Raw genomic sequence first — 26,754 nt, 5'->3', positions numbered from 1 at the left:
ACAGCCACACCCTAATGCATATATGAATATATTTGTAAATCTTTGACGTATCAAATGACATTAACGTGTCTTCAATAGTTATGTAAATCTGAATTGAATAGTAAAGATGTCAGTGTCAATATTAATTGTATGCATACGAGTATAAATACATGCCTATCTATATATATATATATATATATATAAGCCGTAAGTTATATATATATATATATCCAGATGTATATATATGCATACATGTCAAGCTATTAGCTTCAATTTTTCATTAAATAAAATTTGATATTTTGCCATTCATCAGCATATTCAATTCAGGTCTCTTCAATATTGTTGTTTCTGACACAGCTTAACTGCTGTTAAAGTCGGATTTGAGACGAATTGGTTAATTTAATAACACTATGTAACAAATTTCTAGTTTTTCTATGAATAGTAAGCATGTCAAGATGGTAGTTTTTAATGTTATTAACAGATGATGAATCTTTCTCAAAAATAAAAAATCTTACAGTGGACCGATGTTGAATTTATGTAGTTAAAATTAGTGTTTAAATTAAAAAAAATATTTATGACATTAAATTAGGCTTTATATTGTTGCCAGAGATCTGTACCAAAATTTTTGGAAAAATATTTTTTCTTCGAACAATTAACCCTCTATCAGCAGAATGGGTCTTTTTGGCGCTGTTTAGTTTTTTAATGTTTCAAAAATTGTTCAAAATATATATAATTACAAATTTGCTTAAAAAAATGTGTTGCACTGTGTAGTATAATGTAATAATAATTTGTAAAATTTATTAATCAAACTCGTCTTGAGAAGGTAATACTTCTCTTTAAAAATGTTCAAAACAATTCATTGTTATTTTAATGATTTTTTTCCGATTGAATACCACCCATATGCATGAATTTCTAGAAATTTAACTCGTTTTCCAGGCTTTACAAAAATAATTAATTCTAAGGAAAAATAAAAATAAAGTTCTATGACTCAAATTTCGCAGAACTATAGGTACCGGAACAGTAAGTTCATATAAATATATTTGATATACATACCTACATAACAACAAAAAACACTTGCTATATGCAAGTCCCAATAAATATTTAACACAATATTTTATTGTTCAGACTTTGGCGGTGCCACTTCCCGATGTCAGTTTGATTGTTTTGGTGATTTCTATTTATTTTTTATGGCCCGCATATTTTGGCAATATAAATTTTATTAAATATACTCATGTTTCTAAGTGTTGATGCCTATCTGCAAATGTGTGACACATTTCTCAGTTTGGTTTGTATTTCACTTCAACAACAACTAAAAACACGTTCTAGGGACTCACAATACATTATCTAAGTTTTTGTGCAAATACATACCCTACATATATACATAATGTACATATGTATGTATAAAGAATATATACTATAATGTGTTTACCCATGTGTCCATCATTTGTTTGCTCATTTATTGATTAGAATTATATCTTTTTTGCATTACTGCTGTTTGCTGATAACTCGCTGGTAATTGAAATGAATATGACGTCATCACTTCGGTGTTGTTTATTACTAACTTTTTTTCTTTTTAAAACTATTTTACTTTTCTTATCTGCATATGCAATGGTTAATTAGTCCATAGTTTCATAGAGTAGTTTCTTTTGACATAAACATATCTGAGGTTTTATTATAAAAGAGCATAAGTACTTTTTAAGAAATTTTGTATGGTTAGTTTTGTAGGAGGTTGTGATGTTCCTTATCTTAGTGACCTAGAAGGTAATTTCGAACAGATATTAGGATGGCAAATTCCGCTTTTTTTTGCTCTTTATTGAATGATCGGATTTAGTTCAAATATGCGCCGTTTCGTTCGATAATCTGTTTCCATCTAGACGGCAAGCCCCTTCCTTATCTCGGACAGCCACTTTTCACAAGCCTCTTTTAAGTTCAACTTTACACCACCAAGGGCGTTCGCCATGGACAGGAACAGGTGGTAATCACTTGTCCGGACACCCATCTTAGCTCCGGTAGCTTCTGACGAGTCATCAACGAAGTGTGTGGTCTAGCATTGCCATGGTTAAAACACTACACCCTTCCTATTGGCCAATTCTGAACGCTTCTGGTCGATCACCTGCTTCAAGCTATCCAGTTGTTCGCAATAGATGGTAGAATTAAGCGTCTGGCCATATGGGAGCAGTTCATAATGGATGATTCCCTTCCAAGACCACCAAACACACAGCAAAACCTTCCTTGCCGTCAATCCCGGCTTGGCTACTTTTTGGGTCGATTCACCGGCCTTCGACCACGACTGTTTTCGCTTGATATTGTCGTATGTGATCCAGTTTTCATCGCCAGTCACCATCCGCTTCAAAAATAGGTCGAGTTCGTTCCGTTTCAGCAGCATATCGCAGGCGTTGATTCGGTCAAGAAGGTTGTTTTGCGTCAAATCATGCGGCACCCAAACATCAAGCTTTTTTGTGTATCCAGCCTTCTGCAGATAGTTTAAAATGGTTTGGTGACTAACTTCCATCTCCTGGGCATTGTCACGAGATGCCAGTCTAACTCGATGTTTTCCATGATTTGATCGGTATTAGTCGTCACAGGTCTTCCGCGGGATGGCTTATCCATGGTGTCGTTTTCATCCGCTCTGAATCGTCGAAACCATTCCTCCGCAGTTCGAAGTGATAGAGTACCATCCCCCAAACCCTATGAAAGTTTCTCTAACGGATTTGCCTTTAACGAAGGAAAACTTTAAAATAGCGCGAATTTCGCCGTTAGTAAACTCCATGTTTACACGTCTATCACTGTTGAACGCAATATCCAAACTAATCATGCATAGCGTCGTTTTGTACGTTATGTCAAGACCTTTCAAAGATGTATAGTATTGCCAGATACGAGCTCTGTAGCGCTTTATACATACCGCGAAGATCCTAGTCATATGGATTTATAGAAAGGCTTTTCTTTCCTGCAGTGGTCGTCTTTACATTACTAAAAACCATCTGAATTTATATTTAGCCAAGAAATGTCACTTCAGTTCCTAATCTATACCCCAACTAGGATTACAAAAAGTTAAAGAAAATATCTGTTCCAATTTTAATTCAATAGATAAGTCACTATGTCCTTTATAACTAAGTAGACAGGGCTTTTCCACGTATAGAACACATTTACTTTTCTGACATCCGTTAAGTGGTTTCCAAGGTACTATAAACTCTAATTTTTTCCAGAGTATTCATCCTCTTCTTATTCTCTTTTGCTATGGTATCCTCTGTTATATCAATAAGTATGCTGATTGAATGCGAACTGTATTCAGAACTCCTGCTCCTAAGCACTGAATCGGTTTCACTTTCAATTAGGTCGAGCCTTACGGAGTAGGAGCAAGCCTATTCACAGGTAAATACTGTGACAGAGTTCGGTATTTCTGAAATCTGACACAAAGTTCATAACAATTTCAACCCCAAATCCCGCTATTATCTACTTTTTGTGGATCTAGAATCAATAAGGCTTTGCTGGGAGGACTTTATTTTAAGAAACACGGCCTGGTATACTCTTTTAAGTTCTTCATGACAATTATTCGTGTCCCTAAAGTAGTGTGTGAGTAATGAGGTGGCTTGGGGCTGTCATACGGTTTTCCAAGATGAGAACAGTTTTACTTTTATACTCTATAATAGAATATTTTGTTTAGTCTCTTCCCATCGGGCGTTTAATTAAATTCTTTACTACAATTACTGTAGTATAGACTGTATCAAAACTTATATGTGAAAATAAATACATATAATATATAAGCACGAATATGGGCGAATATTATTAATTGAAGAACAAAAACAATGACGCAAAAAAAAAACAGGTACAACTCGGTGACAGGCCTCCCAAGTAGGGTAGTATAAAATATTGACAAAACAATAATTTATTTCTTCCTCTCGCCATATGAATGTGCTGTGTATGTGTATATAATAAATACTTTATATATATAAATATGTATGTAGTACATATGTGAGATATAAAAACATTATCATTTGCAAATTTTACTTGAAGAAGCCCAAAGTAACACAAGCCTAATACCGAGGGAATCAAATTATTTTGTGACGAAAATGTCAAACCATACTATATCTAATGTATATTCATATGTATGTATGTAATGTATGTCTGTCTGTATATTTATGTGTAAAATCGTGTGCGTCCAAAATAGCAACACACTGATGTCACACTCCAAGTGTTACCAACAGTTGTAATAAATTTAATGGCGTTTGTTTATGACCGAAATTCAGACTAAAATTCAAATTTGTATTAGACCAAAAAAAAAACAGAAAATAATGATAATTACTTTACACATGTGTATGGCCTAGACAACGTGCCGCACATACATAATAACTGTAATGGACGGCCACCATAATAATGGTCTATCTGTTGGAGTGCTCCTTAAATGGTCGACTAATTGTCGCATTGACATAATGCGTGCAAAACTTCAATTTTGACGACTGGTACGACGGGCGAACACAAGTGTGTTGTATGAATGATGTAAATAGTAAGGGAGGGTTGAGTTTGGATGGACGGGACAATATACTATACTTGGCAAAGTTAATAAAAGTGATGGGGTTCATTATGTAGGGTAGATTGGGGAAGGATTGGACCGAAAATTATCGATTCCTGACTCCTTCTAAATAAATCGTTCTCAGAGCCCTTTATATACGATACCAAATCAAGAGTAGGGACAGATTTCTTTATTCAAATGTAAGTTGCTGAAGATACCCCCCTCATCTAACCCCCTTATGCTAAATAAAACATTTTCAGAGCCCTTCATAAGCAATACAAAATTAAGAGTAGAGACAAATTTCCTAATATTTATGTGAGGACCATTTTAGAAAGTAAGTTTCTGAAGGCAATCCTTCTTTGTGCACCGATTATCCCATTCTCAATAATATTTATCGGAAGTTATGAGATTATTAATCAAATTTGGTTCAAATTGGTCGAGTGGTTTATGAGTTAGGAAGTTTCAGCGAAAAGTGGATGGTACCGTTCTATAGAACTAGTTCCGCATAGAACAAGAACACGCATGGATAGATGGACGGACTGGGGGACAACATTTGAACAACAGTTTTTCACTCTGATCGAATCATTTAGTATCTCTCTTTTAAGATCTTACAAAAATACCCTTAGATGACCAAAACTATCACACTCTTGGAACATGGTTCAAGGGTATAAAAATTGAAAATATTTGTGTTGTTGTACACGTTGAACGCCGAGTACTATAAACGAAAGTAAACAAATCAAATCCAAAGAATTTTTGCAATAATTTTTATAAATAGCTGTGATGGAATGCTGTTTTGCACCACACATACATATATACACCTATATACAGATACATATAGATGTAAATATGTACATATCAGCAGTTTAATTAATATACATAATTCAATAAATTCATATCGAAAGCCGTGTCATACAATCAGTTGACGTGCTTCTTATACTTAATTCGCTTGGTTGGACGTAGATGGGCCGCTAGCCTATTTATATGGTTCTCTCCATTACCGTTGTGCGCGTAAGGCAATTAAACAAAAAGTTTATAAAAAAACAACAAAGCCGAGACAAGCAATAAATAATATTAAATACATATTCTTTTCACAGACACATAGGCACCGATATTCTTAAGTATATTGGCGATAAAATGCAAGATTCTTTGCATTGCACAATTTTCTTTTGCATTTTATTTCTATTGTTTTTATATTTTATAAGAAATATATTAATAATAATTATTTATTTTTTCTATTTTTCTACTTTTAGTCTGAATCAGTTTGTCACAAATGCAACGAAATCATCACGAAACGCATCATAACCGCGCTCGGCAAGACCTGGCATCCGGAGCATTTTGCCTGCAAGGACTGCAACACACCCATCGAGGAGGCCACATTCAATATACAAGATGGTGAACCGGTTTGCTCTAAATGTTTTTTGAAAAACTACTCAGGCACATGTCATGGCTGTAAGCAGCCCATTTTGGAGGTGAGTGGGAAAATTACGGTTATAAAATATAATTTTTGAAAGAGAGAATCGTAGTGAAGTAAAAAACTCTTTGGCTACCCTAGTACGGAGGGCATGTCAAGAGGGTGCCAAAATAGTTAGAGATGTCTTCAATTGGGGCAGCCCAATATTGTTTAAAGAGGCCTTCCATTATTATTTGGATCTACTCTAGTCTGCTACTTGCTACTTGAGTGGAAAATGTCACCGTAGTAAAGTAAGATGACCCCTAAGGTTCTAGAATATAACTATATAATGTAGTAAATGTTCGACAACACTTTAAGACAGACCTTTAAAAAAAACATCGATTATTTGGATCAGGTTTATCATACCCAACGGAAGAGAGTGAGAGTGAGAGTGAGTGAGAGTGAGTTTTCTTTTATAAATGTGGACGAACTGTGGAGAATCCACTATTGAAACTTATTTTTGGACTCTCTTAGTTTTCTCAGTGACGATGGGACTCGAATGACAAATTCAATATTCGAATGTGGAAAATTTAAACTAGGCTTTTTCTTAGTAAGGAAATCGACTTAAAATTTCATTAAATAAGAGTTTTCCTTAAATAAGTAAATTTATTAATTCGACAATTGCCTGTAGATTTATGAGTCTATATCTCCGCGTCAGAGACTGCTGCAGAAACTGAGTAGTCTTTGGGAGAAACATTTACATTGAAAGTCATTGTAAGTTATATACATAGCTTGGTCATTCCTGAATGCCTTCATGGAAGCAGAGGAATATATTATAAGAAGAGACTGCATGAGGTTCTCAAGTTTCAATTTGGTGTTGGATGGATGATGAGATAATGATGGAACATTTGTTTGACTTCTAGTTAGTTAGAAATCTTTAAACAATATGAGACTGTCTTCGTGTAGTGATTAAGCGTGCGAATTAACACCATGCAGGAACTGGGTTCGATCCCAGCTTTCGACTATCTTCGAACAGATTCTGCTAAGATTTCGACTATGAAATATCTTCTCTGTACGGATTTCATTTCATTTCTTGGATTTCATGTTACTTCGGGATACATATCTCGGAATCGGAAGCGTAGCTCGACCAAGTATTCAGATTGTTCCAAGAATCTTACTGCTTTGGGTAGTAATTCTACTCACTTCACTAGCTTACGGGCTTATGTTCTATTGTTATATTATGAAAAAAAAAAACTTTGAATTAATTCAAATTGAAAAACACAGCCTACCTACACTGCGTTACTACAATTTCACTTGAAATCTAAAACTGCCTTCCACTTATTAACCTTTTGACCTTAATTACCTCAACGAAGAAGTTGAACTTACGAATATTCTTTGTTCTTGTCTTTCGTCTTCTCGTTGAACTAATTGAAGCTAAGCGCAAGTGAAAATACTAAGTAATAAGAAGACACTTCAAGTTAATTTCGGCAAATAAAAAAATAAAAGTTGAAATTAAATAAGCGCACTCGCATTGTACGGTTGTATTGTACGCTTGTGAGATTAAGCGCTTAGATCACTCAATTAAGTTTATTGAGATTGAAGTGCTTTTGTTCTGCAGAAGCTTTGACTCATCGCTCAAAATAAAGAATATTCAAAGAACATTGTTTTTTTTCGAATTTTGCAAAACGTGTAGACCAATTTTGAATGGAAAATTTTGAAGAAATTTTTTTTCAGCGCTGTTTATGGCTAATTAGCAAATTTGCTTACTTGTGTAACTACTTTATTATTGCGAGCAAAGTTTGTTGTTTTTGGTTATTGAATCATTAATCTTCGAAGCAATAAAGTTTACAAAAGTACAAATGAGTTTCTGTTCCATATTTGTTGGATTCGTTTTTTCTTTAAAATTAGAAGCTCGTAGGCGTTAATGAATACTCCAGAATGTACTTAAAACTGTCGCAGATGAACACGGAATGAGTTATTTGTTAACCCAACCTCAAATGACTCACAAACTGACTTAAAATAACGGTTGGCGCCGAAAAAAAATGACCAAAAATAGATTTTCATTCAAAAAATGATTTTAATTTTTCGTTTTGTTTGTACACGATGTTTTTTATTATTTTGTGTTACCAAATTAAAATCATGTTTATTTTGAGTAGAAAACATCATCAAATACTTTCTTCAAACAAAAAAGGCAAACACGCAGCAATTTCGAGTAATACGAAAAGTCGCCAACCCACACGCGGCTGGCGTTGTGGTGTGTGCGCTCCTACACCTTTTTCTTGTAAGACACTTGAGAAGAAAGTTGAAACAAAATATGAGCGCACTGTCTACGAGAGTCAAAAAGCCAATCTTACTAACAACATGGTACTTGAAAGCAACTAAATAAACATGCTGCGCATGCGCACAAGTGTCATCCATCCGCATAAAGCTATAAGATCACACGCACACACATACTGAGGTATGAATATAGAAATCAGTCACACGAAACACCCAAACAAATAAATAGTTTGAAATCGAAAAAATATGAAAAATAAATCAAATATTTTACACGCAGATTTCAATTTAAATAGTCAAAAGACAGTGGTGGTCAAGACAATAAGCACACGAATTTTAATTTTAATAATAAAGTATTTCTGAAAGTTGAGTTAGTCCCATCACGTTATTTCCGGTCTCTCACTGTAAAATTCTTAAATTCTACATTATAGTTACTATGGTACCCAAAGCTCTTCTGAGCTGCTGTTTAAATGATCAGAATGTTATATCGGTATAAAAAATTTAATAATGAAGCACTGTTTTAGTTAAAATGTATCTTTCCAATTTCCATCAGGTCCATATCGATTGTGTGGAATTTTTTTCAGGCCAAGGGCTTTCAACTCGAAGGCATTTCTTAAAATTATTGCGAAACATTTCTCTTTCCACTATCAGTTCCACAACAACATTAAAATATCCGAAAATGGCCTTCTAGGGTTCTGAATGATCGACTCTCGATAAAGTTTGAGAGAACTTTTCTTTCTCAAAATTTTTAAATACTAATCAAGTTTGCTCAATAATTGAAAACTTTGAATTCGCTTTCGACCAACATCGCTGTTTTCCGAGTGAAGATTTTAACTCCTTCACATATTTATATGTGACCTGGTCTACGAAATGGGAGCTAACGTGCGAAAACTAGTTTTCTGGGAAACAGCTGTTAAAAATAAACAACTGTCATCTTCCATCCGAATCAACTAAAAAGTGAAAATTGATTTTTTGACACCTAAGCCCCCTTTCCGTAGACCAGGTCACATATAATAAAATCCATCAAAAATTCGGAGTCGAAACAAGTATCCATTTGTCGGATAATACTCAGTTTCGTTGGGTAGGTATCTTCGGTATTCGCCTGATCTTAAGGGACAACATAGGGGTTTCTTCTTCTATTGTTGGGTTACTGGTTTCAAGAATAGCATTTGAGTAAATGAGACGGCAACTAGATTCATCATAAAATATATTCGATCCCGTTTGTGTTAGTCATACATGAATCTTCGCATCTTGAATCTGCATTTTGAATGTTAAAGTGAAGATCCACTCAATTTGGACCAGACTTTGGTCACGTGTTGGAAGGTTTGCGACAAATTGATAATAACTCGGCTATGGCAAAAGTCCTTCCAAGCTTGTTGTTTGGAAAACCTTAGAAACAAATTATGTTTTCGACTTAGGATAATCGTATTCGAGACCCCACTTCTATGCTCGCTAAATGAATAATTATTTCGAATATAAATTCAATACAAGAATGTTTGCGGATTTCTCTTTATATTCGGATAACCTGCTTTGTTCTATCATAATTTGATTAGAATAGATTATTCGATTTGTTGTGTTTTCGTTACGCCACTCCTAATTTTTAGTGAGTATATTGAAAACGTAAACAGTCTTCATTATAAAAAGCATGTTTTACATGGAATGATCTGATAACTTTCCTCACATATTGTATCAAACATTATTGAAGGTTTATCATGAATAAAAACACAAATTGTTCATTTTTCCGAAATGTTCTCAACAACTTGACCAACACTGTACAAAAAGCAAAAGAAAAATACTTCAAATTTAAAACAACTTGAGATAGAAAGATAAGTGTGTGCAAGCTGCAAGCAAAAAACGAAAACGAAAATATGAAAATAAATGTGTGTGTAAATAAAATCACAAGACAGTCTGTCTGACGCAACGCAGTTAAACGAGAAATAAAATAAACAAAAGAATATAATCAATAAAAATATAAAATCCAACCGAACTTAATTATGAAGTTATGCGATTAATAAGATTGAAGTGAATTGAAGTGGAATGACAGCACGGTGAAGAGATTCAAATTCGAGCCCAAAGCAAAGCTTAAATGACAATAAATCGAAACTGAAAGTAATGACAACAACGAAGTGTTTCGAGGAGGAAGTAAAGCGGCGAAAGGGCATTTAAAAATAAGATAAGACACGGGTGTCAAAGCAGAAGTGCATTAAAATAAAAATAGAAAGCATATAGAAGAAATAAGTGAGGGAAAATATTATATACAATCGAGATGCTGAAACTTTTTCAAGTGGGAAAAATGTTTTCAAAAATTCCAAAAAAAATTTAAAAAATATATTTTCTCATAACTATAATAACTACGAATTAAAAGAGCTCATAAAATGTTCATTAGAAAAAATTCATTGAAATTTATTAAGCAAGCGCGTGGGTTGAGCGTAATTCTCAATTAGCGTTTGCTCACGGTATTCGAGTCTAACAGACACAGACGTGAAATGAAATCAAGCATAAGTCATTATAGTGGCTTGAGATGCAAATGTCTTATGAGAATAATGAGCTTATTAAAATTTATTTTTATGAGCAGCAACTTACGAAACTAGTAAAGGGTGATTTTTTAAGAGCTTGATAACTTTTTTAAAAAAAAAAAACGCATAAAATTTGCAAAATCTCATCGGTTCTTTATTTGAAACGTTAGATTGGTTCATGACATTTACTTTTTGAAGATAATTTCATTTAAATGTTGACCGCGGCTGCGTCTTAGGTGGTCCATTCGGAAAGTCCAATTTTGGGCAACTTTTTCGAGCATTTCGGCCGGAATAGCCCGAATTTCTTCGGAAATGTTGTCTTCCAAAGCTGGAATAGTTGCTGGCTTATTTCTGTAGACTTTAGACTTGACGTAGCCCCACAAAAAATAGTCTAAAGGCGTTAAATCGCATGATCTTGGTGGCCAACTTACGGGTCCATTTCTTGAGATGAATTGTTCTCCGAAGTTTTCCCTCAAAATGGCCATAGAATCGCGAGCTGTGTGGCATGTAGCGCCATCTTGTTGAAACCACATGTCAACCAAGTTCAGTTCTTCCATTTTTGGCAACAAAAAGTTTGTTAGCATCGAACGATAGCGATCGCCATTCACCGTAACGTTGCGTCCAACAGCATCTTTGAAAAAATACGGTCCAATGATTCCACCAGCGTACAAACCACACCAAACAGTGCATTTTTCGGGATGCATGGGCAGTTCTTGAACGGCTTCTGGTTGCTCTTCACCCCAAATGCGGCAATTTTGCTTATTTACTTATTTACCAGAAATGAGCCTCATCGCTGAACAAAATTTGTCGATAAAAAAGCGCGAAACACATTTCGAACCGAACACTGATTTTGGTAATAAAATTCAATGATTTGCAAGCGTTGCTCGTTAGTAAGTCTATTTATGATGAAATGTCAAAGCATACTGAGCATCTTTCTCTTTGACACCATGTCTGAAATCCCACGTGATCTGTCAAATACCAATGCATGAAAATCCTAACCTCAAAAAAATCACCCGTTATTTACAAATTTGTGTAATTTTTGCCCATTTTTGTATGCTGAGTTCGGAATGAGTGGGTAGTGTCAATGCTGACCTATACAATTAAATCATAAATTATGCATGAACTAACGACAAACATCGATATTTACAAACAAAAATAGATTTGTTTGTCTGTTGGAATAGCTAGGTACATACAGAAAATAATTTTGAGCTCGGTTAAGAAAATCGAAAATTAAGTTTTTTTTAAATAAAATTTAATACATATTCCAAATTAAAAATGGATTTTCTCTCAAATAGAAGAAATGTAATCACTCATAAATTACTCGACGAATTTCAATCTAATATCGTACATAACCTTCTCCCTCCTGATGCCATCTTAGTTTAGCATAGAAGTCCCTTTATCCCGCCACACATTGGGTTAATATACATCCCTGGTTCTTTATTCCGAATAAAGGTATTCCTGTTCTGGTACTGTCTTTCCTATATTAAAACCTTTATATACAGTTATGTTCAAACTAATAATAGTGTGCTTGTTAGAGTCTTTTCATATAAATTGAAAAAGTGACGATATATATTACGGACAGATGATAGTAAACTCGTTCTTTTTGGAGGCGCAGGTTCACGACAGGCCAAAGACCAATAGACACTACGATAACGGTAAAACATGGATGGTAAAAAATTTTAGATTGGGCTTGTCCTTATACGAATACGAAATGCCTCTGAAAGGAGTCTTCCAGCAGAATAATGACCTGAAACATGCAAGTCGGCTAGCCAAGGATTGGTTTCGTATCAAAGGGATTAAGGTCATGCCTTGGCCTGCGCAATGGTTCGACCTCAATTCCATAGATAACCTATGGGGTGATATTCAGAAAAGCCATAATCTCGAACTTTGGGTAATAGTGAAGGATTCTTGGGAAGAAATACCTAAAACCAGTTAAAAAGGCTTAGTCAAATCTATGCCGGGTCTTTTCGATCTAATGCTGAACCCTATTTCTTTGTACCTATTCAACATTTTTAGATTTACCTATGTTTCAAATACTTTTTTAAACTAGATGTGAAATACAACTATTTTTTGAACAACAAATTTTCGAGCTATTTTAGTTTTATTATTGTTATTGAAAATTGTTGAGGTTTTATATTAATAAAAGCCATATATTATGTAAAATTTATGTTTCTGTTATGTTCGTACCCAATTTCAACACAAAAAAAAATTACTAAACTTTTTATAAGAAATTCAAATATTGATTTAGCACTATTATTATTTTGAACACAGCTGTATATCTATTTTTTTTTTTAATTTTCCCTAGCGCCTATACTCTTGTAATTTTTACAAGGTGGGCCCAGTATATATCAACACCCAATAAAATTAGGTGTGAATATTTAATATTAGATACCGATTCCTATCAGCTCCCACCCTGTATTAGACGGATTCACTGACATAAGAAATTTTAGACTTTTATGAGGTAACTCCAAGAACTAAATTGGTATAAAATGATATAATGTACCGGAAATTGGTTCAGACTTCATAAAATATTGTGGACTGAATTCTGAGGCCACGACTCTTATTAGACATTTTAGAAGGATAGGGTGCCCTTAAATAATCAGAAAGTGCTGAAATTCAAAAATTTATTTGAAGAACAGTTCTTAAAAGGATTTGGTATAAAAAAAAAAACATTTAGAAAGAAACTGTCAATATAATATTTACAGGAAGTTAAAAAATATCAGAGAAAGATCATCATGAACAAGTTTTAGGTTCGACCATGCCATTTTATACAATTTATACCAGTTTTATGTTCGATTCGTTTTGAAGTTAAATGAAGAAGAATACAATAAAATTATTCTTGAAGACTAGAGCTAAATTATTATGTTAGCAGAAGATTAAAAAATTTTTAATAAAAATAAATTATAGGTTTGATTATGACATTCTACATAATTTATCCAGTTCTATGTTCGATTTGTTTTGAAGTTAAATGAAGAAGAATGTGGAAAAATTATTATTGAAGACTAGAGTTAAATGATTCTGCTAGCAGAAAATTAAATAAATTTTTTCAAAAATACATTTTTCGAAAAAGTTTCCACTATAAATACCTATAATGCTTACTCTTATTCAGACTTAATTAATGTCATAACTACTTATAATATTAATTATAGTCTATAATACTATTCAGAAACATGGCACTCTCTGACCAAAGTAACGTTTTATTAGACTAAACAATAAAACAATCTAATTTGAGATCATAATTTTTTCTTTACCACTATCAAAAAGTAATTAGAGTAGATATTTATTCTCTCTATCTTATATATATTTATATAGTTGTTTTTTTGTTAGTATGTACAATTGTATGCCGACACGTTTTAAGCGCCAATCAAAAGACCATTATAAAGCTCAAATGACTTAAATTGCTGACTCTTGACTTCGGTAAAAATATTTGCACTTTAAAGCTTTTCTAATAAAGCTTTACATAATACAAAAAGGTAGTGACTCATGTCGACAGTGCAATTACTATGGTAAATAGCAAAAAAAAAAATGAATAATAAGTTTACCTCACAATTAGAATTTATTACTGAGGCATAGCCGAACAGCAGTTGATAGCGTGGAAAATATAAATTAAATGAATTGTATATATGTATGTACAATCATATATTTATCAAATATATGTATATAGTATGTGAAAATATGTAAATATATGTATATAGGAACAGCTGTTAACACTAACTAGACTTTGTAGAATTTTGAAATGAAGACCTTAAGGGTTAAAAGGGGCCTTCAAATCACGTGTTATACTTCTGACGCTAAGAATTTCATAGGAGATATATTGAACCCCGGGAATCACATTTAAAAAACGTCGAACCAAAATAAATAGTGAAGGACGGTATCATATAGGTATGTTAAACATTCTTAATTTACATTGGATATATAAATCCAATCATATGATCATTTTTCTGAACGTTTTTCAAGATATTTGAGGTTCTGTATTGTAATACAAATTAGCATTTAATTCAAGGTAAAGCCAAGTCTAAACATATTATTGAATTTCCTTTTTATACCGATGGTTCCTGGGTAATCAAAGACGCCTCGGAGTGTCTTTAGACAGTAAAAGTTGAAATTGGCATTGAAACTGAGAATTTATTTAAAACCATTCGAAAGTTCTGAAGTTGTCCTTGAAACGTATGTTAGAGATACCAAACTCGTGAATTATTCGACGAGCACTTGAAGTCAAATTTTAGAAACTTTGAATAAAAGTTGTGTTTATACAAGGTCTTATGGTTTTAGCTGTTGTTGTTACGAGAAAACATTTCCCGAATATTTTGCGGACAAGTTTTCAGTTCTTGAGTCTGTTCCGATGACGTAGACCTGGCTGTCGATGGAAACCCACATTAAATTAGTTTCAACGTTTTTATTTTATGTAAAGGGCGATTTTATGTGATTCGAATAAGACTTATTGTTCCAGTTCTCAAAGTCCTCTATAGATATACTCGAATTATGAACAATATATGATCAGTACTTACGTCGAGACAGAATTAATGAGAGTTGTGTACCACGGGGCTGTATGTTTGAATGAGAATTTAGAAGCAATTCAACAAAGCTTTTAGGCTAGTACAGAAAATATTAAGTCCTAACCTCACAAATTTATGCAATTATATTTAAGAGGGATCAGCTCTGCTTAGACAACCAATTCAGGCTTCCGGAATATAATTTGTTTAATGGAAAAAAGCTCATCTTACAATTTAATGAACCCTATCGGCTACAAGGAGATTTAAATACGGTTTGGAGATTTATATAGACCCATAGTAAAAGCGTTATTCCTACAGGGACGCACCTGAACATCCACAGAGCAAATATGAATGCATTTATAACATAAGTATATTTATGCATGAGTGTTGTGAGTCTGTGCTTTATATGTAATTTGCAAGGCAGTTGAGTTGACGATTCATGTGAAATGACGTGGTTGCGGTTAGCAGACCGCAGCATGCCTCATCGAGGCGTTTCCTCCCGCCAGTTCAAATCTCGTATTCTCGCTACCTATACCGTAATAATCTCAGCACAACACAGGCAAACCAAACCGATCATGGACAGCATCTTCAATAACAAATACGAATTCTTTATGTCAAATGTTGACATTTTGTTTTTATTGTTATTGTTTAGTGGCGTCGCGCGTTTGTCATCAGCATCAATGCCGCTGTTGAGCGCTCGTTGCTGGGTGCGCGTAATCATACAAATATTTGAAATAGAATAGCAAAGAATAAATATGAACTTGAAAATATAAAAGAAAAAAAAAAAAATAAATGAAAATTGTCATTTTATAGCCGAGTCTGCAAACAATAAAGACACGCACACATTCAGTTATTTATTTATTTAGTCGTACATTCAGATGCAAATTTATATACTATATATGTATAGCAGCATATTTGAATGACCACATGGCGGTCAGCACGCGCGCTTGCGCCACAGGCTTCTATTGTAGAACGCTGCAGCAGTGTGGGTGTGTGATTCGGTTATTTCAATTTGTGTGGGAGTTTCTTTTAGAAGATTGAATTCGTCAGCACTTAGCTAAATGAAGTTCTCATTTGAATACAAAAATCAAGGCTGAGTAAGCGCGCGTTATACGTCAGCGCGGTGTTGATTGATAACTGGAAATAGGTCTTCTGTGTGAAAATTTGTATGTTTTCAGGCATATAATATTCATACAAACTTATGTATGTACATTCATGTATTCGATACGAAATCAATACCCATCATGTTTCCGCTGATCTCACTACCCTCCAACCATTTCGATACATTCTCGATGTTAAAAGATTTCTAAATTAAGCACAGCTGAATAGTTTGAAAACTCACCGAAATTCTTAGAAGTCGGGTATATCGATTTCACTCTTAAATTATGATATTGAAATTGAATCTCTCGTGCATTGTTGGTATACTAGAAAGGTCTGATAACTACTTAGTCTATAAAAGGTAATCCAACTTTTTTAAGAAAGAATTCGCATTGGTACAAATCATAAATATAGAGCTGGATGGGGCAGCGGGTCGTTCAGCAAATAGGCCAATTTCGCCACAACTACAGCGGAGATCTGAGTCATTGCGTTGTCATAGTGTTCATCTTTAAATTAGTCCGTTTTTCATGTAATCCGGCCTTAAAAAGGTGCAGTAATAGTAAAACTCTGTGACCATTTTGTCTTCCTCCAGTTAATCATGATGTAGAACACACCATGGGAATCCCAGAAAATGGTGGCCGTAATCTGTACAACCCATAAGATAGTGTTCGCCCTCTTCAAAGCAGGTTTGTCGTATGATGTCCACTGTTTCGACCGTTCCACTAGATACTGGTGAGAGACTGGATCCATGTTCCGTCGACGGCCTCGAACCAATGCAGAAACTCAAATACTGCTGTGAAGTGGTCTATGTGTGATCGGTCTATGATCCATTGCGCAGACAACTTTCAATATTTCATAAAGAATATGATCCAATCCAGAGATGTCTACTGTCTCAGCTGGCGTACCTTCAGTCGGAGTTCTTATCAAGATCTAATCTTGGACTTTTGACCATTGAGACTAAGTACTAATCGAACCGTCGTAAGAAAAGGAAACTAGAGAACTATATTACACCAAAGCAAGTCAGTGACGTTACTGGTTAAAATGAGATCTGTTAGTGGAAAAGTGTTCTTAACGAATGAGATTGTGAATAGAGACTTATCAACTTATTACCGATAAAGATTTTTAAGTTAAATTTGAGGTCATGTGATCTCGAACCGTTTCGGGTTCTGGAGGGTTCGTTGAATCATTTTATGGTATTAGAAGATTCTTGGATTCTTAAGTTATTGACCAGAGGTCTGAAGGATTACAATTTTCAGTATCAAGTATACTTGAGATCACTTGATGAAAAACTGTCTTACTCAAAGCATATTTTGATTAGTGGTGTTCTTGGTTTGTGTCTGTAAAAAATATGCTCTAAAATTTTAAATATACTCTTCTTATTCATATCTCCTTCAATCTTTAATAAATATATTTCGCTTTCTTTGCAGCGCACAATCAAGGCACTCGGCCAAACTTGGCACGAAGATTGCTTCGTGTGTGGCGGCCCATGTCAGAAGCCACTGGTGGGCACCTCATTCTATGAGCGTGATGGACGCGCTTACTGTAAGACCGACTTTGAGGAACTCTTTGCTGCACGCTGCGCCGGCTGCGCCAAACCCATAACAGAAAATGCGATTGTGGCATTGAACTCTAAATGGCATAGGGACTGCTTCAAATGCAAGGTGAGTGGCCACACGAAAACATTAAACAGTTAAAGTTAATACATGAATAATTTTTTATATGACAGAAATGCGCCAACCCCATCACGGCGAGCATATTCGCAGTCGAGGAGAACAAACCGGTGTGCACGGAGTGCTCAGCCTAGAAGCAGGACGCAACGCAGACAACTGAAGTAATAAACAATGTGAATGCTAAGGACAATGGATAAAAAAGACAGTTAGAAAGCGAGAAACATAGAGAGAAGGAGAGGAAGAGAATGCGCATGTGAGCGCAAGCGTTTAATTACCTGAAAAAAATCTAGTTTTAAAAGGCAACTCAAATAACAAAAGGGATAAAAGTGAAATAATACACAACATGCAAGCAACGAAATCGGAGAATATTTTATGCAAAATAGAATTGAATTTTTTCTAATTGCTGCGCTACTAACCAGGAATTAAGTAGAAACTACGCATAACCGACACATTTGAGACTCTGCAGTTAATCAAAAAGTATATATATGTATGTATGTATTAAAAACACACACACAAAATCCACATGCATTCCACATGTATTCCACAACACAATACACACCTCACCGATCGCTAAACACACACACCAACAACAACATCGAAATATTATTAACTACCGGAGGGACAAGTGGTTGCTATGAGCTTCTTCGACCTGGTCTTATAAACAGGTTGCCTCACTAAAAGCCCTCAAGCCTTATGGTTTTACAATCCAACCTACCAACTGGCAATTAATTGTTGTTGTTTTCCTCTCACTATAACTGCAGGCAAATTTATTATATAAGATTCTATTTGCGTTTGATTCGTTTAAAGAATTTCTTTACTTCTACTTTTATTCGTTTTTTTTTGGAGAAAAAAAAAATTATACTTAATTGTTTTTTTATATTACTACGACCATTTTTTAACGACTAAAAATTATGTAAATTACATTGGTTCGTATATTCCTAAGTGACAAATTTATCTTTTTTTGCATTTTTGCGATTTTTATTTTCTTCAAACTATGCTCAGCTAATTTGAAAAAAGAATTATTTAAACTTAAATTTGAAAGTCTTACATTTCGGTAGTCTCTATGCGCTATATAAAACACGATAAAACTTTAATACTCGTCTCTCAAGTTTAAAATTTTTAAAATTTGCCTCAAAAACGTTTCAAGTAGGTTATACATACATACATACTAACTGTTATGCAAAAATCTTGGGGCTGAGTCATGAAATTATGGAACACTACACACTAGACTACTTAAATTGTAAAACAAAATTGCTAACACAACATTCCAGCCATTTTGATTCGTTACAAAAACAAGTTAAACTTGCAACAACAACGCTTTTGATTTTCGAAAATACTTTAGTACATTTTCGAAAACAATTTTTCGAAAAGTTTTTATAAGTTTACTTAATAAATATTTGTTTTGTAAACTTATAAAAATCGTTGTGCTTGGTATTTTTGAAATTTATTTGCGTTGTTGAACTTAAAATGGTTTGTCAAATGTAAATAATTCCAAAATATATAAACAACATATGTCGCATGAACAATTTTTCGTAATATTTCAAAATTAAGTTACTTGAAAATTTTAATATTTACCATATATATAATACATACATAAATTATACTTGAAAATGTAATTCCATATGTATGATCATATAAAGAATCTAAAATAATAATAAAATATAAAACCAAACAACAAAAATCCGAGTTTTTATTTTCGGAGATAAATAAATATTTAAGTTCAAAATTTTGGTTTATTAGTTGAAGAAGAAGGTCGAAAGAACCCTTGGTGGTTAGCAGGGTTTTCAAAAATTAAAATTTTTGAAAAAATTGTCTTATTAAATGGTTTGTTTAAAATATTATCCAAAAATATCAAATCGAATCCAGTAAAACTCTAAGAGATATAGCCTTTGGAAGTTATAATAAAAATACCATTGTTTTCAATATCTGAAAACGACCTAACCCCTTAAGTCACCACGAGATGCAAATAGGTCAAGATAACTTTATTGCTATAACTAAAACCTCATAAATATGTTTAAAACGTTGATTTTGTGAAAAGGAGGGGTGACTGTTTATCTTAATTGTCTATTTTGTAACATTTCGTATATAAAATTGATCGAATATAAATAGGTGGTAATACTTTAGTAATATATTTAATTATTTTGGCAGTAAAATTTTCTTTTAATTGGTAACCAACTAGTAAATAAGTTTATTGAATTAAAGTTTTAAACATGTGGCAACTCTACTCAAAAATATTTTTTGTAAATTTTTTTTAGATACTCATATTTTAGTAATCAAACAAAGTAATCTTTTCCGAGAGATTGAGTCATAAATAAACAGAGGTATTTTTCGGTTTTCGAAGTTAGTCTCCTATTTGGATTCGAAGTTCGGAAAAAGAACTTTTTTAACACAATTATTATTAATTACAGGATATATACTAAAAATACCAAATATGAATATAATCTACATTTCCTCTTAGTCCACTCCGACGGACGAGTGGCAATACTGAAATCGATGACAGTACGCTTTAGGCTAGTAAAGGAGTGTCTTAGTTCTTTATCAATAGCTTCCAGTTATTTTGCTATCCGACTCGTGTGAGTACCTGGTCACCGCGGAATTTTTGGTAACTGCAAAGCGGACAAGCTTGCAAGAGAGGGGGCTGGAAGTCCATGGTCCACTTGTGCAAGAGTGCTGGACATGCAAACAACGCATGGGTTCGCCAAGTGCTAATCAACTACCTGAACCTGTGCAGTTGCGAGGCCTTTTTGTTCCGCTGTGGAGCGTAAAATGTCCTTTGAACTACTTTTTCTTAGCAAGGTCCATCTCAGCTCGATTATTGGTGTGCTAACTGGACATTGTCTAATGGGCACCCATGCCTTGAGACTTGGGATCCTAGCAGATGCTGTTGGGAGGAGGATGAGATGGAATCATCTAAGCATTTTCTCCTCCACTGTCCAGCTTTTGCCAGACTGAGATTGAAAAACTTTGAAAGGCTAACCTTCGGCGAACCCAGCGGATAGGCTAGATTTGACATTAGCCGACTAAATCAATTCGTAACTGATTCCAAGCGTTTTGAAGAAACTTTTTTGATCTATTAGGAGTTTATTGGCATCACAAAGGACGGAGGTCAAAACTGTCTAAGTGAAGTCTTCCTGTATGTTAAGCAGATCTAATACCCTAACCTAAGCATCGTCTGTGAAACACAAAAGACTACTCAGTCCACAGCAATGCTTAGCTACGATTTTATTGGGCAGAACTTAAGTACGAACTGTGAAACCGGGCATTAGTAGAGAGCAAAGTCACTCTTTTTTGTAAGCGTCTGCGGTTCTTTTGAACACAATTAGCGAAAAATCAAAGCAGTAGTTCATCTAACAAATACAATTCTAATTTAATTATCACATATAAGATTTTATATGATTTCAACACATATGATTTCGACATCAAATAACTTTTTACCAAAATTTAAATTTTGAAAACGGAATTAAAACAAAAACAACATAGAATTTTGTAGCAAAATTAGATTTGAACACGGAAGAAAATTTCCAAAATACTTTCGAACGGCATCTAGAATGATATCAACCTCTGCAGTAAATTCATTCATATCGTTGTAATTTCATCGATTTGCCAAATTTCACATTTGCGCTTTTTGTTGCATAATGCTTACTTGCTGCATACTTTTCACTAAGAATTTGCTTGAATTATGTAACACTGGAATTTATTAATACTACACTATGAATTTCGCGTATTTTTTTGCGGTCATTGCAATTCGTTTTTTATCAAGTTTGCTTATTGCTGGGTTGATATATCTGATTCACATAACTCAAATGAGTATTTGACGGTGGTCGAAGTTGGCGTGGACTTTGGCATTAAGTATTCGAGTCTTATATTCTAGCATACAATTATCGCATAAGATTAAGATTATCTTAAATATATTAACGGTAAAAAGCGTTTGTTTACTCACCTTTTTCTCAATCACCGAACCAAGCGTTTGCATTATGGGTTGCAGCACCTGACGCATCTGCTCTTTGGTGACAGTTTGTAATGCCTCAATGAGGGCCTTGTTAAGTGTGGGTATCTCCTCGGAGTTCATGCTCGGTTCGGCGGGTGGTGCAACTGGATCTACAGCGATATTCTGTGCACTCTGGAATAGACCCTGTGTTGCGGAGGAACGTAACGTGACATCTTTAAAAATCGCGATATCACAAACTTACCGAGCTCCTTGCCAAATCGTTGATATGCGTGGAAATTTGATCTCCATCCGGTTTTGTGATCACCATTTGTGAGGTTTGCGGTGTGGGCCCCGCTTCGGTGTTCGTCTTCATTTTCGTTGTTGTTGTGCTCGGTTTTAGTACACGACGCAACTTTGGCTTACGTCGGTGATTGTAGTGATTCTTCGGCACCAACTTCGGTTCGTACATATTCAGATCGTTCATGAACATTTTCAAGCTGTAATTGGAAGCAGTCTGGAAGAGTAGCGATTTTAGAAATAGAATAATATATTAATTAAAATCTATTTTAGAAAATATTGTGAAAACACCTTGTCGAAACTTGCTTTACGATAATTATCGCGTGCCGTTAGAAAACGCTCCTCATGCATATCCTCCAAGAAGCCCAGAAATTTGGCGCAACGCTCTTGTAGACACTCGATAATCGCGTCATTGCGATCGAAAATTTGTTTCTCCAAACAAATGCTCACAGTGGTGCTGGCCAACTCAATCAGCGTGTTCAGCTTCTGTGGCACCTGATCGAGCAGAAAGTAACGCAGTTGTTTGTAGTAAGTCTGCAGTGATTGGTGAATTAGCGTAAATATGTTGAGCACACGCTGGGTGGCCTCATTGGAGGAGGCACTGCAGAGTTGTTCCACCGAAACGACACGCAGGTCTTCGATCTGGCGGAGAGTAAATAAATAATATATGAAAAGAGATGAAATTTATATAATTGATGTTTGCTTTACCATGCCCTTTAAGGGATATAGAAAATTACGCGAGAATCTCACAGAGAATTCGAATGCGTTCTTCTGACGTCTGGTCTTTTCATAATGACTATCTGGCACGTAGAGCTCCAGTAAGCTTATGCTGGAAAAATTAAAGGGAATGAATATAACAAATATGCAAAAACAAAAGTTAGGTTAGGTTGGAATGACAGGTGAGATACTGACATCTTGAAAAGCAAAAAGAGAAGATATAAAGTTTTATTCGTCTCTGAACTTCTGATGAGTTTTAAGAACATTATTTCCGCAGAAGAAGATTTCCCATTGTGTATCGATGATGGTCAGGATCAATGGACCTATAACTCTTAACACAACGGCAAACTTCAAAGAGAATACAAGAGTTGGCACCGTCAAAATATATATCAAAAGCAACGTCATATAAACCTGTTCTGACATCTGACCTGTTGACCCGATCCAAACAGGGTTAAATCGCCGAAATAATAGCCCTTGGTTGGTTAAAACAATCAATGGATCAAATCCGGGATCGCAGAACGGGCTCTTGCGCAACTTCTTTCTCGATATTGTAGCAGATTAACCTGCTATCTATCAAGGCCAGACCCCGATACACCTAACACAACCTGCAAAACAATGGATCCGCGCATTCCCGAAAAAACACACACATCTAAGGTCGCTTTAGTCCAATACCATCGAAAAAGCTCGTTTACTGGAACTTTCGTTGGAAGACTTCGATGATAATTTGCACTTTCCAGTTCAAATATGGTCAACAAAAACAACAACGTATTTTCTTTATCCATCTTTATGAGGCCTCCCCCAATTTTACAGAAACTTGTAGATGTGGGTCGGGAGAACCGCCACTAGTACCTTATCTCAGCTTATAATTATATTTTAGACTCACCGCAATTTATCGAGGATTTCGATAATACGTTCCTGTGTGCTGGTCATTTTAGCAAAAATCGTCATCTTCTCAATTTTCAGATCCTCAATGGACTTAGTTAAAACGATGTTCTTCATGGAACGCAACTCGTTCGAACTGATTTGACTCAGCTGTTGATTACGCTCCTTATTTTGTCTAGGTGTGGTTGTTGATGAACGCTTGCCTCCTGAACGTGGTGTGCCAAGCGACGACTTATCAGCCGGCGATGAGGTATCCAGACTGCGTGCTGTTGTTTTTTTGCGTGGACTGGTTTTAGTTTCTTCAGCTGGTTTTTTCTTCGGTTTGGTGGACTTTTTCTTGGAATCCTTACTTGCGATAGATGCATCCTTCTCTAATGTTGGCGAGAGAGATTTTGTATTGCGATTTTTGATAACCAATTTCATTTGCTGGAAATGAAAATATAAATTTTGGAAAGAATTATTAATTTTTAAGTGTCACTCACATTTTGTTTCAAGGCCACTCTTTTATCCTCCTCGCGATCGTCGGTCAAATCAGAGTATCTTAATGGTGAGACATTCTTCAAGAAGCTCAAGTTCATATTTGGTATTTCCGACTACAAAAAACAATAACAATACAAAGAAACAAATACAATTAAAAAATATAAAAAACGAAAAATTTTCTATTTTTGTATTTTTGTTCGAGTTTCGTTTTGATTTATCATTAAATACATACTTCGAGCTCGACAAACTCCGCCAGGCCTCCACTGCCATTCGAATTATTCGTCAACTCCTCAGTTTTAGGACGCGCACCGCAATACTTTGTGTACTGCTCACGTTCCAACAGCTCATACTCCAGATCACTATCCTCTATTTCGTAGGTCGATGGATTATCGTCGTAACTATTCAACGCATAGGTGAGCGCCATGTTCGGCAAACTCGGTGGTGGTGACATATTCTTCAACATCATTTCCGGTGTACTGATCTGCATGGGCAATTTCAATTCATGAGAATGCATCGTGTAGGTGACATTCGTTGGCAAACGTTCGGACTTCTCGGAGTACTCGGCGAACTTGATTTCAGCCGATTGCGCTTTCTCCATTGCGGGCTCCGCGCAGATTTCCACCCATTTTGCTAGCGGTTGGCGGAACTCCTCAATCACCGTCGGCATTACAGTTTTCGATGCGAACAACTCATCTTCCTCCGGCACATCGGGCAGCTTACACATACCGCTATGCAGTTCACGTCCACGCATGTGTGGCAGATGTATGGTATGCGTTTCGTAGAGCGGTTCGTGCGGTAAGTCGAAGGGATTGCAGAGTATTTGATCTTCTGAAGTCGGTTCCGAACCGTATAAATCACCATCGCCAGCACAATTATCGTCACCATATTCGTATGGGTGAAAGAGTTGCCGTGGCGACTGCCGTGAGTCGACTGTTCCGCTGCCACTTGGGAAATCGTGCGCCGAAGTGCGTAATATACCTCTCAATGTCATTGGTGTCTGCATGGATTTTGTGGTGTCTTTTGCCTTGGCATAAGTGTCAGTTGAGTTTTGTTTACGCAAGTCGCCGTAGCTCTTCACTTTGCCGATCAGCTGATTGATTTCCGTATCACTCAAATTGCGTACGCGTCCGCCGCCATCTCCGCGTGATACGTGTGTCTCGATATCTGCATCGCGTTGGTAGGCTGTGGTCATATCGTTGGTGTGCGGCATCTTCTTCGTTTTACATAGTCGATTCAAGATTTCCTTTTTGCGATTACGCTCATGCTCCGGATCGGTCTGCTGTACCTTCTGTATGAGGCGTTCCAAATGCTCGGGGCGCGTGTACTGTGTTGGGGGGTTAAGTTAAGATTCAAATGTTAAAAGCAAATTTTCGTACTACGCAGTTTTCATCTGACGCTTCTAACCTCAAATTATGTTCATTGCAATTTACCTTAAATTCAAAATTCCTCGTCGTTGTACTCAAGACGGGATCATCATGCAGCGAGAATCCATAGAATTTCTTACCATCGAATTCATTCATTATCAATTTTTGATATTTTTATCTGTTCGTTTAAAAAAATCCGTCGTCCGCTTCGTTCGTTCGTCTCCCGTTAACTGCGGCTTCAGTTTGCTTGCTTTCCAATGCAGTTCCTTTCTGTTTCGGTTCCTTGCTCTCAGTTGTTGGTGTGTTCCACAGACGCCTGGTGAATTGTCAATAATTTTCAATACAAAAATTGCAAAAACCAATTATGAAATATAAAGAGTTATAAAAAACTTTTTGTAAATGTAAAATTGAAAAATATATATTCACGACTGAATGGATAATTTTTTTTTTCGTTTTTTCTTCACTGCTGAAGTAACTTACAAAGCTGCCTGAGCCAATGAAATTCAAAAAGAATTTTTGTACTGCAAATGGAAAAGGAAATTAGCTAAAATATTGAAATTGCCCTTTTGAGGGAAAAGTGAGCGGAATAGTATGCGTGTCCGCTAGCTGTGAGTTCAAGCGTTCTAGTCGAGTGCTAGTGAATTTTGAAATTTTTTGAGTGAGTTGCGCAGGTGGTGAAATTACTTTGCAGTTAGGGGCAGTTGCCTATAAAAATTGTTCACATCGTACGAAAGGGGTTGAAGGACCAAAAATGAATACATATTTGGGTATAAACTATTTTTTATTTAAACGATATGCTAAATGGTGTTTTGAGTATCATGGTTATAGAGAGCCGAAGAATGAATATTTGAGTAAATATTGGAATTAAATTAATAAACAGAGAAATCTCTCCTAAAGGTCATCGCTATTAGACAGTTACCTCCCTTGAATGAACATGTTTTCATGCATGTTAAATTTTTAGGACAAATGATTCTATCATAGACGGACACCTCTCATGGGCGGACAAAACTCGTTCGACGAAGAGTGCCCTTCCTGTATTCCTTCCTTCCCTTCCTGTTTCACTGTAATTAATTATTTCTATAGAGAGATATTTTATTAGACACTCTGGGTAATGAGTCAACTCAAACTGAGATGTCTTCTAACATATACGACGCTA

The 26,754-nt window shown here is 35.2% G+C and overlaps 2 protein-coding genes across 3 annotated transcripts in view; one reads left to right on the top strand and one right to left on the bottom strand.

Moving 5' to 3' along the window:
• Tgfb1i1_0 (transforming growth factor beta-1-induced transcript 1 protein) overlaps positions 1-19,226 on the top strand; it is a 28,864-nt gene extending 9,638 nt beyond the window's left edge. The window contains exons 2-4 of the mRNA XM_011179115.3: positions 5,740-5,958; positions 17,688-17,921; positions 17,987-19,226. Coding sequence (XP_011177417.1) covers positions 5,740-5,958; positions 17,688-17,921; positions 17,987-18,064 — 531 coding nt within the window. The 3' untranslated portion in view covers positions 18,065-19,226. The remainder of the gene's footprint in view (positions 1-5,739; positions 5,959-17,687; positions 17,922-17,986) is intronic.
• The window catches only part of LOC105208991 (uncharacterized), a 49,873-nt gene extending 23,641 nt beyond the window's left edge, over positions 1-26,232 (bottom strand). The window contains exons 1-9 of one of the 2 annotated variants that reach the window (XM_029038206.2): positions 26,079-26,232; positions 25,665-25,914; positions 24,467-25,558; positions 24,237-24,347; positions 23,756-24,180; positions 22,864-22,984; positions 22,447-22,797; positions 22,121-22,372; positions 21,871-22,062 (exon numbers count right to left, since the gene is read on the bottom strand). In XM_029038206.2, the coding sequence (XP_028894039.2) occupies positions 21,871-22,062; positions 22,121-22,372; positions 22,447-22,797; positions 22,864-22,984; positions 23,756-24,180; positions 24,237-24,347; positions 24,467-25,558; positions 25,665-25,754 (2,634 nt within the window). In that variant the 5' untranslated portion in view covers positions 25,755-25,914; positions 26,079-26,232. The other variant, XM_011179117.3, reaches the window with a different exon arrangement.
• Positions 26,233-26,754: the final 522 nt, after the last annotated feature.

The sequence above is a fragment of the Zeugodacus cucurbitae genome, chromosome 5 (assembly GCF_028554725.1).
Source record: "Zeugodacus cucurbitae isolate PBARC_wt_2022May chromosome 5, idZeuCucr1.2, whole genome shotgun sequence".
In the NCBI taxonomy this organism is placed as follows: Eukaryota; Metazoa; Arthropoda; class Insecta; order Diptera; family Tephritidae; genus Zeugodacus; species Zeugodacus cucurbitae.
This window is presented reverse-complemented; position numbering and strand designations above follow the sequence as displayed.